We start from the raw sequence: 15,269 nt of genomic DNA, 5'->3' as shown, positions 1-15,269 counted from the left end.
GCCCAGAGTCGAGTAAATACAGGCGCCCAAGGAGTTTACTTATTACTTCATTCTGTTTCAATGGGGAGGAAAAAAAAAAGAAGAGATGGACAGATTTAGACTGGAGCCAGTATCACATTTTTTAATCTCTGCCTGTGATTAGGATGGCAGAGATAAGAACTGCCTTCTTTTCACATGTATGAAGCACCTGGCCAGGCATAACGCTAGGCGCTAGGGATGCAACAATTCCTAAAACACTGTCCCTGCCACCGGGAAACCCACACTCTGGCAAGGGAGATCTACATAAATAACAGGCCACCTAGACCACAGGCACATATAAAGTGTGTAGGACCCATGAATCCTGCCTGTGGTGAGTCTCCCAGAGAAGATGACACATGAGCTACATCTGAAAAAAATTACCTCACCAGATGAAAAATAGTTAGGTGAAAAGTGAAAAAGGACTTGACATGTCTGCCAAGGAATGAAGGTTTGGTATGTCTGGAGAGTCAGGGCTGAATGATGGGAGATTAAGCCAGGAAGCCACCACATCTTGAAAGGCAACAAGGGAAAGATACAATTTCTTTAGCAAAATTTAAACTTAAATTTTTTCTAATTGGTACTGACACCAGTTGGGAGAATTGCTTGGGGGGCTGGGGGAGCCCACTGGGAGTGGAAAAGCCAGTTGGGGGACTCTTGGGATAAGTTTGGTGAGAAATGGGCTGGAGTGGGGATGGACATGAGTAAGAAATAAGGAACCACTGTGGGTGGTGGGACAGAGTGAGGAGACAAAACCGCTCCCAGGTTTCCAGCTGGGTAACTGGGGGATGACAATGTTGTTGCCTGAGGAAGAGGCCACAGGCTACAGGGATGAGGCGGGGTGGCAAGAAGGGAGAACAGAGGTTTCTGACCTGCGGAGAACAAGGCGTCTAGGTGGAGAGAGCCGCCTGACAGTGGGACTCAGCGGTCTGGTGCTCAAAACGTGGGTAGAATTTGGGGTGCCTTTTGTGAGTTATCAGCACATAAGAGGTAATTGAAGCCATGGGAGTGACTGAGGTCCCCGAGAGGAAAGCATGTAAAGTATAGAAAGGAGTCTAGGATGGAGCCCGGGGCTGGGGGGTGGGGGGGAGCCCAGATATTCATTCATGGCAGGTGGCAGGTCTGGTCTGTAAAGTGCTGGAGTAAGAGTGGTAGGACGAGAACCAGCAGTGTCCTCAAAAGCAGATGGGGAGGGAAACAGTTTTATTTTATTTTATTATTTTATTCATTCATTCATTTTGGACTGCCTTGGGTCTTCGTTGCTGTACGCAGGCTTTCTCTAGTTGCAGCTAGTGGGGGCTTCTCATTGCGGTGGCTTCTCTTGTTGCGGAGTACGGGCTCTAGGCGTGCGCAGGCTTCAGTAGTTGTGGCTCGCAGGCTGTAGAGCGCAGGCTCAGTAGTCGTGGCACACGGGCTTAGTTGCTCCGCGGCATGTGGGATCTTCCCGGACCAGGGCTCGAAGCCGTGTCCCCTGCATTGGCAGGCGGATTCTTAACCACTGCGCCACCAGGGAAGTCCGGGAAACAGTTTTAAATGGGGGAAGTCATCCATGCTGGAAAAGATGATATGAAAGACTTCACTGGATTCAGTAGTGAAGGGTAACCTTGGAAAGAGCAGATGCAGAGTGATGGGCAGAAGCCAGAGAAGAGTGTGTGGGTTGAGAAGTAAACAGGAGGCAGGAGAATGGAACAGAGTGCAAGTTCGTTATGTCAGAAATTCTAGTATTTGCCTAGAAAGACCCGGGATAGTTTTCCAGGTAGACATTACAGATCAAAAGCTTGATACTGCCTTCATGATGAAAAAGAAAGTGGGGAAGCTGTGTTCCTTGTGGTTCCATGCGTTACCGCAAGGTGGTGCACATGTCTTAGTCATCTCATCATAGTGAACAGTCAAGTCACCAGATCTCTTCTCTGTGCACCTGCAGAACAACTTCAACAAAAGGACCAGCAGATCCTACTGTTACTGGAAGAGAAGGAGATGATTTTCCGGGACATGACTGAGTGCAGCACTCCCTTGCCAGAGGATTGCTCCCCAACTCAAAGCTCTAGAATCCTCTTCCGAGCCAACACAGAAGAGGCTCTCAAAGGAGGGCCTTTAATGAAAAGTGCAATAAATGAGGGTAATTTACATTCAGCATTGCCCCCCTCTTTGTCTCCTCCCACAGTGGTGTACACACTAATATTATCTACTAGTTCGTACTTTTTTATTGTAAAATAAATCACAAATACAGAAAACAACCCAATACATATTTCGCTTTAGTAAATTATTATCAGGTGGGCATCCTTGTAACTACTACCTAGGTCAAGAAACCCCTAAAAGCCCTTCCACATGTCCTGTCCCCATCAGAGCTCTCTCCCTCCCTCCTGAAAGGAACAGGTATATTGTGACTTTTATAGTAATCACTTAGGTTTCTTTATGGTTTTATGGCCAAGTGCCTGTTCATAGACCCTGTGGTTCAGCTGTATTCATGGTTTTTGATATGCCTTTTAGGATTCTTTATTTACAGTCCCCCACCCACCCCACCATCCCTTTCTTTTCCACACAATTTATCCTTGAGCTTTGACCTATGGGTTTCTCTTTTTGGGTTTTATTCACACAGGGGTTCTGTTCTTCTGCCCTCCGTTTCCTTCAGATTCTCTGCTGGACTCGGAGGCTCAGTTGCTCAGACATAATCCCTTTGGCAAGCTGTGTTACCGTAGTGTTGTGCTCTTTCATCTGGGGACACAAAATGTCTAGTTGTCTTCTTTATTTTGTAATATATAGGAAAAACAAGATAAAAGGATAAATGCTTGATTTCCCCTCCCCCCATTATTTACCAGTTTTCAAAGTAGTGAATTGAGTTATGGTCATTCTCTGAAAGTGACCAGTACTTTTAATATACTATTATAGACTCATGAATTAAATATGTCTGATGCGCTTCAAGTCATTGCAGTTCTTATCCTTAGTAAAAGTTAAAAAGGTCCTCTCTTTGCCAAGGGGCACCTGTTTGTGGGGCCTCTGAGTCCTTTTGGCGTGACCCCAGCAGTCTTTGAGAGCTGCTTTGCTATTTGCTATGTTAAGATGTTCCAGGCTCATCTTGTTTTCTGCCCATACCTGGAATTAGCCATCTTTCTGAGAAGCTCTGGTTTCTTTTAATGGGAAATGATGTTTCAAGACCACTGTCTAGGCGCTAAGGGTGGTTATTGCTGCTGGGGTTTTCATTGTTACTAGGTTGGGCCTTTTCAGTGGGCCGCTTTGGGGGAAATATACTTGTGTGTGTGCGTGAGGGGATGGGGTAATGAATTCACACTGATGCATATTTAATTCAAATTGTGGACTACAGGGCTTAATCTCTTCTATATTACATCTGTATCTCTTTTCTTCCACATTGTGAATCCTCATTCTCAAGGATACATCGTAGAAATAAAATATCCTATATTTACCCTAACATACACATCAGAATAACAATACTAAAACTACTGTCACTGAATATAACTCTTTTATGCTATCCCCATTCCCTCCCCCCTTTTTTATTTACCAGCTGTACTCTGTCTATACTGTCAGCTTACAACCACTGTATACGGCACTCTCCCCTTTTTAGACCCGACCTGTAGTCTTCATTCTGCAAGAACCACCACCAGTTTTTATCAGTGTCTCTCCAGTCATTTTGGATGTCTAAAGCTTATTCTTTAGTAGATGTCTCAGGAAAGGTTCACGAGGATAATATACCGAGTCCTTGCATATTGGTAATAATTTGTGCCCTTTATACTTGAAAATCTGTTCTGCTGGATATAAAATCCTTGGTTCACGTTTTCTTCCTCTGAATATCTTAATTCTCGAATATGTTATTTATTTTTTTCTGACGTAAAGCATTGCTGGCAGAGTCTGATCGTAATTTGATTTTCCCCATGTAAGTCGCATGCTCTTTGCCTAGACGCCCAAAGGATTTTGTTCCCCTAAATCGGAGTAGTTTTACTAGAATGTACCTTGGTGTTGGTTATTCTGGAATGATGTTCTCGGGTTCACAGTGTTCTATTTTGATACATAGTTTCAGATTTTTGAGATTTCAGAGATGTATTCTTATATTACAGTTTTTAGTATTTTTCCTGCACCCTTGCTTTGATTTTCTTCTTCAGGAACTCCCACTATCCATATGTTGGATCATCTTTGCCTGTCTTCAATACTACTTGCTTTCCCATAGTACTTTTTATAGCTTCATCTTTTTAATGTTTAAATATCCTTTCACCATCTATTATCTTAAGTCATTTTCTTTTGGGTTTATTTGCTCTCATATTCTAGTTCAGTTTTCATATCTTAAAGGGATACCTTTTTTCCTTTCATTTCCACTTGAGTTTTGCCACCTCCTTTCTGTGTTTTCTGATTCTGACTTAGGTTCTTTCATGTCTTGTGTCATTTTCTTTATTTTATTAGCTCACTTATTTTATGGACATGTCCCTCTGATGTGCTTTTATTATATGTAGGGAAGTTATGCCCCTTGTTCTTTCTCTCTCTCTGCCTTTTCTTAACTTTGTGTGGGATTTGACTTTGATGTTTTTCTGTTGCTCATTTTTGCGTGAAATACATTTCCTAAATTTTTAGGCTCAGATAGCTTTTTTCACTTCATCGGACTCTTCTATTGTTTTCATGTAGTGTTTTTAGAATATAACGATGGCTTGTCTTAGGAGATTCCCTGCCTCTGTTTCCTCCCTTATTCCATCTGGACCTTCTTTTTCCTTTATCTCTGTTGCTTCTCTCCTGCTCAATTTTCTTTCCACTTTCAGCACTTTCTCCTTTCTGTGGGACACTGCTGCTCTAGAAGAGAACCCTAGCTGGTTGGATTTGAGAATTTTCAATTTCAGATGCTTAGACTGCTCTAGCCCCTTGACCTCCCTATGGGAGGGGCAAAAAGCCTGCCAGTTTGAACTGCAGTTCTCAAATTGGCTCACCTTACTTCCTAGGGAATTCCTTTTGGCTGCTTTGGATCTGACTCCAAGAGCCGTGCTCCTTCCAGTACCTTTTTAAGGTACTGCCTTAAAAGTACCTTCCCTGCCTTCCCTGTACCCTTTTAAATCTCCTAGGTCTCATGTGAATAAGGCTGAAGAGTTAATCTCTGCATTTCCAGTAGAATCCAACTAACGCATGTATCCTGAGCTGAGAGCTTTCTCTGAGCAAAGGAAGTCACGTAGTCACTTTGGAATTTTCTGTTCATCTTCCCTGTACATATAGTGTATTACCATGAGATTTTCTTTTTCCCATTGAAAGAGGAGATGTCAGTTTTGCATGTTTCCTTTCTTCCAGTGGAGATCCTTCAGGGTTTGGTGAGTGGAAGCCTGGGAGGCACACTTGGGCAGGCTGTCAGCAGCCCTGTTGAACAAGAAGGCATGGTAGGCCCTGTTTCCTTGCCCCGGAGAGCAGAGACCTTTGGAGGATTTGACAGCCATCAGATGAATGCTTCAAAAGGTCAGTGGTTTTGAACTCATGTGTTCTTATGGGCAGTCCTTAACTATCACAACTAAAAATGATCTGTACTCTGGTAGCTCCATCTCCTCTGTCCCAATCAGTCAGTAAATGTTTTAGTCAGATCCTAATGAGTATCTAGCTGCTAAAACACTCAGGAACCTCTATGAATGTCATGTTCATTTTGAGTAATGTAAGAGGTTTTCCTGAGATCTCAGCTAAGCTATAGCCAAAGGGGGGTAATAACACTTGTTTTTCCTTTCTGCTTCTAGTTCTTCTGCATCAGTAAAATTATTAATAATCAATCACTTAGCTGCTATTGGCATTAATAGGATTCAGAAATATTCTGTCCCTAAGCTATGTATATAGTATTTCCTTGGCTAATCTGTTTTACAACTGCAAAAAAAAAAAACCTTGTTTGTTTGTTTAGGAGGTGAGAAGGAAGAGGGAGATGATGGCCAAGATCTTAGGAGGACAGAATCGGATAGTGGTCTGAAAAAGGTATTTCTTTCTAAAATACACTCCCTAAGTCCTCCCTGGCGCTTCCTCTAAATTCATAGTCTTTGAAATTAGCCTCCTTTGATTTTGTTTTGGATGCCCAATTTGCCGTTTTTATTTCCTGTTTTATCTTAAGAGCAAAGCACGTTTTTAAGCAAACAGTACAATTCAGAGCCCCACGTTCTTGGCCGTTGGGCCTGTCTCCAGACACCGCATCTACGTGCACAGCTCTGCCGTGGCCGTGGCTGGACCAGTTTCATTAAGAGGCTCGTTTATATGCACACACCCACCTGAACTCTTTGCAAGGCTTCAGTAACAGTTCAGCCTCAGATCTTCACTGCCCTGCAGTGAGAAGCTACTGTAGAAAAGAACGAAAACAGGAAGTCACAGCATAACTCAGACACACGCTGAATATCATTTTTGCCTCAGAGTCTTCGCTGTTTTTAAATGTACTTTTTTTGTTTGTTTTATAGGGTGGAAATGCTAACCTGGTATTTATGCTTAAAAGAAACAGTGAGGTAAGAACATTATGAGCTATTTAAAAGAATATGATTTTGTTATAATTGCTAGGTTAGGAATACTCATTTCTGTTTTGCCATGATGAACAAGCTTGGCTCCGGGCTGATCTGTGCGGTTGTGTTTCCTTTCCCTGGCCCCAGGGCCTCGTCTTGCCCTTTTGCCAGAGTAGTGCCTCTGCTTCTCTGTCCTTGAGAAGCCCCTTGCTTTCTCTAAACTTGGGCCATGAAGCTCCCATGGTGATTTCTTTCCATCCACGCACACTGAGTAGAATTTGTAGCCACCTTTGCTGTAACACAAGCCTGGCACCAAAAGCCACAGTCTGGAACGTGGCAAATTAACTTGTGGGTAATTTTGCATAATAATGTCTTATCCTGCAACTCAGCTTGAGTTTTCTTCTTCGAGCACTGCTTTTCGCTCTGTGTATGTCACTCCAAAAGTAGCCTTGTCGTCTCCTAGCTAGAGATCAGGTCCCCATGCAAGTCTTTCACCTGCCTTCCTCTGAGTTCTGCTGACCCTGCAGGATAACCCACGTCTTTCACTGTTTCCCCGTCTCCTTGGGTCCCTCTTAGGAAATCCTCCCCAAGGTTACTACCGTCTCCAAACCTAGTTGACTCCAAGCGTGTGACTGTGTCAGCAGGCTGGAATTGGACCCAGGACAGTGGGGTGCTAGGGTGTACCTCTCAGGGTGTTCTCTGTGTTTCTTCCTGCTTTTAATAGAATACCTTAAGTCCCTGAGGAGCTTTCTTTTGAAATTTCAGATTAAGGAAATCTTTCCTTTTTTCCCTAAAACACAAAAGGGTGTTGTCTTCTGTTTGTTGGCATGTTAGTCTACACGCTGACATCGTAACCCCCTTCAGGGTGTCCATCCTTGAATGAAGTAAACCTGCTCCCACGCAGGCTGTTGTGCTCTGGTGTTGCTTAAAAAGTAGCCCTTGGTTGATTTTTTCACCTGGCAACTTTCCCCTCATATTTAGTGAGAAGAGTCAGATAAGAGACAGTACAAGACCAGTGGTTTTCAGGCATTCCAGCATGGATTATACACTACAGATGCTCAGCCAGAGTCTGCTGTGACTTCTCCCTCTCTCTGTTAATTAAGAATAAACTTAGGAAGCAGCCACATAGCACAGGGAGATCAGCTCGGTGCTTTGTGACCACCTAGAGGGGTGGGATAGGGAGGGTGGGAGGGAGGGAGATGCAAGAGGGAAGAGATATGGCAACATATGTATATGTGTAACTGATTCACTTTGTTGTAAAGCAGAAGCTAGCACACCATTGTAAAGCAATTATACTTCAATAAAGATGTTTAAAAAAAAAAAAAAAAAAAAAAAAAAAAAAAAAGAATAAACTTAAATGAGGGGTAAATCGTATTCTCAGAAGAGCTAAGCCTGATAATTAAGTTTTTGTGTTTTAAATATTATAAAAGGAATACGTGTTTGCGGTAGAAGATTTGGAAAACATCCAATAATGCAAAAGAGGAAAAAAATAAGTAAACATAGTACCACTGAGAAATAGCTACTATTAAATGTTTGGTGTTCATATTTCCAGCCTTTTCTTATACAGGACGTGTATTTTATGTGTGAGTGTGAATTGCATAAACATGGTTTTATGCAATTTGTTTCACTACTCCCTGGAGCTTCATATCCTCCTTTTTTTCCTCTTAACACACCAGAAGCATTTCACCAGGGCATATTCATACAAAACATGCTGATTAACAGCTGCATATTATTATGTTATGTGCCATAATTTATTTAATCTTTCCAGTGGTTCTTTCTCTACTTTTTTGCTTTTTAAATGATGCAGCCAAGAGCATCCTCATACTTTTTTTTGCACGGCTCTGATTATTTCCTCAGCATGTCATCCGCTCTCTAGAAAGGTTATACAGCGTTTATCCCTGTCAGTACAAGAGTATCCATTCTCATCATACTTTCACCAACACTGGGAATTATTTTTTAATTAACATTTTGTTGATAAGTTCAAGTGGTTATTTCTTTATTTTTGCATTTTTCTGATTTCAAATAAGGTTGAATCCTCTTTAATATGTTATATAATTGGCCATTTGTATTTCTTCTTTTGTAAATTGCTGGTTTATGTTCTGTGCCTGTTTTTCTACTAGAATATTCATTATTTTATTGATCTACGAGATCCTTTTTTAAATTAAAGTTTTTTTTTTTTTTGCTTTGTTCTGTTCACTGTTTCCTTTGCCTTTTTATTATACATTTTTACATAGTAAAAGTTGAAATTGTGTGTGTGTGTGTGGTTTCTTCCATTGTTTCTGTCTCTGAAAAGCCTTCCCTGTTTCAAGATCAGAAAACATTCTCACATTTTCTTACAGCTCTTTTACCATTCTTTTCTACACTTAACATTTCAATCCATTTGAATGTTTTTTCTGTGGATCCCAACTTAATTTCTTCCAAAGATTTAGCCAGTTTTTTCAGAACAATTCACTGAATATTCTTGCCTTCTCCATTGACTAGAAATGCTCTTTGTATCGTATACTAATGCTGCGGTTTGCTTCTGGGCTTTCTGTTTTGTTACATTGGTGTGTGTGCCATTTTTGTGCCAGTCATTTTAAATAATTGGAGCTTTGTAATACCTTTCACTGTGTGCTGACTTCCCTCCTACATACACAGTTACTTCGTTTGATCTTGTTTTTCTTGGCTACTTGTACCGGCTTATTCTCTGTGGTGCTTTCAGTCTGAAAGTACTTGGTTCAAATGCAAGCCCCTTGCTGTGTGGTAGGGTGGGTTCTTGTCAGATGACACGCAGTGTGCTGGGGTCTGAGCCTCAGAGTCTGAGGTGATGGTCCTTTGATTCCTTTTGCAGCAGGTCGTCCAGAGCGTCGTCCATCTCCACGAGCTCCTCAGCACTTTGCAGGTGTGTGCCCTTCTCCTTTATCCCTTCACTTCCTTGTTTCGAGAGAATCAGTGACCAGGGTATTGTTGGCCTGGATCTTTGAGGTTTACAGGTTTCTTATGGGTAAATGGGGCCCTCAGACTAGAGAAGACTGGCTCTCATGATGAGAAAGGTTCCAGAATGCAGTGGTTAGAGTATCATCGACCTGCTAAGACTAGACTTGACGAGCACGTGGTGGACTGCAGGTACCCTTGACAGCCATGCCCCAGAGCACATGGGGTGCTGACATGCACAGAGGAGGTGGTTTCAGTCTAGAAGGCCTTTGGTAGGATTGTAAGTTTCCATATTCCATGTCTCTGTGTGGTATTTGGATAGGGTGACCCTCCCCACACAGCTTTCTGGGAATATCCTCAATTTCTAACCAGTCCAGTTCATACCTCCTCCCACCTCCAGAACACACACTCCCCACCCCAGACAAAGCCGCTGACTGCAAAATCCCGAGTCCCCGCACCATTGACATTGCGACTTGGTTGCCGCCCAGGGTTACGCTGGAGCATTTTCCCAGAGCAGCTTAGAAACCAGGGGAGGGCCGTAGTCTGGGGTGGCGTCCTCGTCCTCCGGGCGGAGGTGCATCGTTCCCCCTCGTGCGTCTCCCCCGCAGGGGGTGGTGCTGCAGCAGGACAGCTACATCGAGGACCAGAAGCTGCTGCTGACCGAGCGGGCGCTCACGCGGACGGCGTCGCGGCCCAGCTCCCTCATCGAGCAGGAGAAGCAGCGCAGCCTGGAGAAGCAGCGCCAGGACCTGGCCAACCTGCAGCGGCAGCAGGCGCAGCACCTGGAGGAGAAGCGGCGGCGCGAGCGCGAGTGGGAGGCCCGGGAGAGGGTGCTGCAGGAGCGCGAGGCGCGGCTGGCGCAGCGCGAGGACGAGCTGCGGCGCGGCCGCCGGGACCTGGAGCGCGAGCACGACGAGCTGCAGCAGAGGAAGGTCGCCTACCAGAGCGACCTGGAGCGCCTGCGCGCCGCCCAGAGGCAGCTCGAGCGCGAGCAGGAGCAGCTGAAGCGGGAGGCCGACCGGCTCAGCCAGAGGCCCGCCGACTGTGACGTCGGCCAGGTACGGGGCGCTGGGGGGCCGGGTCGCTGTCGGGCCGGTACTGTAGGGCCGGGTCACGACCCACATAACCAAGAACCCTCTGAGCAGCGGAGGAAAGTAGGCAGATAATATAAAGGCTGCTTCTACAGATCTCTTTATGCACCACCAGGGGGCAGGTGAGGAAGTGAGCCTTTTTCTCGCATCTCTCAGCATGATGGGTTGGGGTTTGGCCAGGGGAGTTAATGGATGCCTGGCACTTCCCTCAGCCCTCAGTGGCTTAGGCTGGAGTAGCCTCAGCATCTCTGAGGATGGAAGTCAGCCGTCCAGGATTTTGGGAGCAACCCCTCTGCCCTGTGCCACATAAGAAATCAGAATGGTCCCCAGCTAAAGGAACTTGTAGCTGGATGGGGACAACACACCGAGGACACAGGTCCCCCCAGAGTACAGTGCCTGGGCTCACAGAGAGCAGTAACGCCTGAGTTCCTGAAAGAACCCACATGGTGGGGTCAGTGGGCATCAGCTACAGGGAGGAGCCCATCCCAGCAAATGATGGAAGGCAGCCCCTCTTACGGAGAGAGGATATTCCTGCTCAGGGATGCTCAGACATCTGGGCTCTGCTTAATTCCTGATTTGTCTCGCTACTGTGGATGAAACCTTTCTTCTCCTGCAGCTGCTACTAATATGGGAAGGAATTACATATGTGGGAAGCACGCTGACCCCCCGAGTTTATTTCAGTGGTGTTTTACGGTTATTCTGGAACGGGGCACCTGTGGCAGGTGGGAAGCTTGGGAGCACACAGATGCTCCTGTCTGCTGGTACTCAGGTTGCCATTTGTTTGATCGATTGACCTTGGATCATGAAAGAAAAGGAAACTGACATCTTCCAGAGGGAGCAGTTTAGCTTCCTGCAGAGTTTTTCACGTCTGTGGGGGAGTAGCCAGTGGCTCTGTGTGCTTTTTGTGACACAAGGATGGGTTCCACAGGGAAGGCTGCAAGGCCCAGCGGGAGCACAGATTAGACTGATTATGTCTCTTTATCTTTGGTTTAACCTCTGGCTAGGATCTTGGTATAAGCACGTCTCCACCTGCCCTTTAACCTGAACAGATCTCTATAATCTCTTAGCCCTGAAATAATTATCTACACCCCCGTGTAAATCAGTCGTTGGATAAGCAGCTCTTCCTGCTTCTTCAGGGAATGGGAGTTCTAAGCTGCCTTTCCAAGCTACTGTTAATTGTTTATGTTGCTGTTAATAAAAATAGTAATGGTATCAGATGATATTTTTAGCACTTTCATAGATACTACCTGAGGGAGGGAGGAAATGGAACTGAGAAGATCAGAATCTTTTTACCATTTCTCTGGAGTCCAAGGCAGTGGGTGCACATGGGGCTGACCCACTGACACAGCCGGTGACCTCAGGTAGTGTTCACTGAGTAGGCACTGGGGATGCTGCCAGCCTCCAAGTCAGACCCCTTCTCTTGACCATGTGCAGGTTTCACATCAACACACCAGGCTGCTGAGGATCCCATCCTTCCTTCCGAATCCTGAGGAGACCCTCTTGCCACCGGCACCTTCCATAGCCAAATCAGGGTCATTGGACTCAGAACTCTCAGTGTCCCCAAAAAGGAACAGCATCTCTCGGACACACAAAGAAAAGGGGCCTTTTCACATACTGGGTTCCACCAGCCAGACAAACAGAGTACCAGAGGGTCAGAGCCAGACCCCAGTGTCCACGTCCACCCGCCTGTTTGGGTTAGCTAAGCCAAAGGAAAAGAAGGAGAAAAAGAAGAAGAACAAAGGAAGCCGCTCGCAGCCCGGTGGTGAGTTACACACACCAGGTCTCCCTCTGGCCGCGTAGTCCCTGGATCCTGAAGAGTGGGTGGCTTTGGCAGCATGGGAGTGGTTAAAAAGAGGTGGCTGCCATTCAGGTGTGTAAAAGCTGAGCCACATACATCTCACCAAACCCACTTGCTCTGCCCGCAAAGGACTGTTGGAACTTACACTAAGAACACAGATTCAGAGAACATTTAACAACCCACTCTGTGTGGCACGTGCACGAAGTCGAGAGTGCGGGCTCAGTTCTCACACTTACTGTCCAGCTGAGGAGCTGAAACTCACCTCAGTGAAGCAGCTGCAGTCCTCCCTGCCTTTCTAGGCCTGGTCCAGTAATATTAATAACAGGGGCTTGGTGAGCATTTTCTGAGGGCTGCTTTAATCCTGCAGGTGACTGTGAGAGAGGTGTTGCTGACCCCCAGACACACTGGGAAGCTGAAGCTCGGGATTAACTGACCTGCCTGCCGCCACAGGGCGTGCTATCAAATCACACTGCACAAGGTCTGAGTCCTTCTCATTAGGATTGCTCTCTCCCTTCTGTGTGGGAGGTTGAAGAGAAATCCCTATTTCCGGGCCTGTTTATAAACAGCAAGCCTAGTGTTTCTGTAAAGTTTAAGGAGCTGTAGACACGGAGGACATCACTGACGACCTCGTGCACTACGTCACCTGGAGGCCCGGCTGGCAGATGTCATTGCCCACCAGCCCAGCATCTGTTTGCATCCCAGAAGACTTGTGTTTGGGGCGGAAAGAACAGAATTTACCGGTGAAAAGAGCAGTTTTTCTGAATTTCTTTTTCCGCCTTGGTTTCCTTTTTTCCAGATGGCCCTGCATCCGAAGTACCCGCAGAGGGGGAGGAGATCTTCTGCTGACCCCGTTCCTCTCCGAGGCAGCCGCTCCTGTCCCGCCACGGTTACAGCCCCACCCCCTGCTGTCCTGTGCGCGCACTCTCCTACACTGACACCCGTGCCCTGCGGCGCCCAGCCCTCCCGCACTGCCCAGGTCCTGGACCAGAAGAGCAAATGGTCTTGGGGGTCAGGGTGGGGAAGGAGGCCCAGGATTGGCAACCCAGCGCCTCTCGGGTTGGGGCCAGCCCTGCTGGATGGTGGATGTTACACCAAGAGTAGTGGCCCCAGAAGTCCAGGTGATGGTTTTGGACATGTCAGGAATTCCTAGAGGCTGAAAGAGTGTTTCCAAATGCGATCTGAAACTCTTACTGCCTTTTATTTTAGGGAACAGAACCAAAAATCAAACAGCAGATAGTTTGGACTTCATCTGAACACGTACAGTAGCCCATCTGCACATACACGTGGAGTGCGCCAGAACTGTGCACGGTCTATACCAGATGCCTGCTGGGCTTGGCTCAAGCCCCGCACGAGGGGCGCTGCCCGCCACCGCTCAGGGAGCGCGCACTCAGAGCCTCACCCACTAGCCCTCCCAGGCTGTCTCCCTGTAAACTCACCCCATGCACGCCTCACCCCTTTTTGCGTGTATTTCTCATTTCACTTCAGAAGGGACGACAAACATTTGTGAGAACCAGTGAGAGAAGGCTTGATGTCTTTAAAAAGCAGACGATCTTGAAACACCTTGATTTTGGTGTTTCAGTCACTTTAAAAAGAAAAAATATCTAATTTTATCAAGTCTAAAAGAAATCATATATTGGCTTTCCAAGATGTTTGCCCACATGTTCTGGGCACAGACGAAGTAGAGAGGCCTCCTCACCATCACCCCTGTGGCGTGACACTTTTTGGTTGTCACTGGCCATTCAGCAGTGGCCACGGCCTCCTGGCAGTGTTCCTGAGACCTCGAGGTGCCTCCCCAGGGAAGCTGCTCCTGCCTGGCAGTCGCCGTGGGAGAGGGTGGCCCCATCCGCGCTCCACCTGCACAGGGACCACCTGCTTCTCCTGCTGCCAGGGCGTGCCCACCCTGTACTAGACAGCTGGCCGAAAAGCAGGTTCAGGTGGGTGTGTTAGGCCCATATGAAGCAGTTCCCACCAGTACAGACCGAGAGAAGAGCTGGCCAGAAGGTATGGCTTGGAAAGTTCTCCTGTCAGGAGGCCTGGCAAAATTTGATTTCTTTAAAAAGTTTTAAAAACCAAAGGCCTGTTGGTTATTGTACTCTACCCCTTGAGGAACCCACAGATGCTGCCTGTTTGTTCTTTTCCTTCTCTCTCTTTTTCTTGTCCCACTGTGTTTTGATCTGTATTCCTTGAGGCTTGTCACCAGCCGGGAGGTGCAGGATGTTTCTCCCTGAGGCCCCTGCACCTGCCACACTTGTTAACCCCCCAGGAGGGGAGACCCTGGAAAATTCTGTGCTTTAAATGTGGTCTTTGATTCCTGCCTTTTGCCCCTCAGGAGCATGGGTCTTTGAACATACTTTTTAAAAACAAACAAAAAAATCTGTAACTTGGTGCTTGTTGATGAATTGCAAGCTGGCCTTGCAGATGGAGATATTTATCTTTCAGTTTATTTGAAAGAGATCTGGTTTAAAATTTTTAGCTTAGATTTGTTTTATTTATTTGTGTGTTGTGTGCATGTGTGTATATGTGTGTGTGTGTGTTTTAAGGGTGAACACACCAGCCCAACGGTTTCAACTGTCCAGTCAAGCAGCGGGTGCTGCTTCCTTACTCCCCCGTGTCTGTCAAAGTGCCTCGAAGGCCCAAAGGAAAATTAAGCATTGGGGGAGGGGTCCATTTCCTTCCCTCCTCCCACCCTCACCTCATACTTTGATCAAGGGATGTCTTCTTCCTTACTTGAGAGTTAAGAAACTTGCCACCCATGGGCTACATTTGCCTAGTTTTGTCATGGAGATTTCTTACCCTTCAGAAACACACTTTGAGCAGAAGTAGCTGATTTTCTATTGAACCTTGATGTACCCCCCTCCCCCGCCCACAAAGACCCTAAACAGCAAAAGGTTAGGTTGCCTCCTGCCGCCAGTCCGTACAGCTCAGCTTGAGTACGGCCAACCTGTCGTGTGCCTTTCTCAGATCCACAGGGAGCCCAGCCGTCTGTCCCTGTCGCTGGCTCAGGTT

General features: G+C 46.4%; 1 protein-coding gene across 7 annotated transcripts in view; it reads left to right on the top strand.

The window, feature by feature from the left end:
* Positions 1–14,733, top strand: part of AKAP13 (A-kinase anchoring protein 13) — a 346,999-nt gene extending 332,266 nt beyond the window's left edge. For all 7 annotated transcript variants that reach the window (XM_061179975.1, XM_061179974.1, XM_061179973.1 and 4 more), the window contains 8 exons: positions 1,940–2,134; positions 5,293–5,454; positions 5,882–5,952; positions 6,423–6,467; positions 9,292–9,342; positions 9,983–10,432; positions 11,900–12,227; positions 13,060–14,733. In XM_061179975.1, coding sequence (XP_061035958.1) covers positions 1,940–2,134; positions 5,293–5,454; positions 5,882–5,952; positions 6,423–6,467; positions 9,292–9,342; positions 9,983–10,432; positions 11,900–12,227; positions 13,060–13,109 — 1,352 coding nt within the window. In that variant the 3' untranslated portion in view covers positions 13,110–14,733. The remainder of the gene's footprint in view (positions 1–1,939; positions 2,135–5,292; positions 5,455–5,881; positions 5,953–6,422; positions 6,468–9,291; positions 9,343–9,982; positions 10,433–11,899; positions 12,228–13,059) is intronic.
* The last annotated feature ends 536 nt before the right edge of the window (positions 14,734–15,269 follow it).

This window comes from Eubalaena glacialis, chromosome 2, assembly GCF_028564815.1.
Source record: "Eubalaena glacialis isolate mEubGla1 chromosome 2, mEubGla1.1.hap2.+ XY, whole genome shotgun sequence".
Taxonomy (NCBI): Eukaryota; Metazoa; Chordata; class Mammalia; order Artiodactyla; family Balaenidae; genus Eubalaena; species Eubalaena glacialis.
This window is presented reverse-complemented; position numbering and strand designations above follow the sequence as displayed.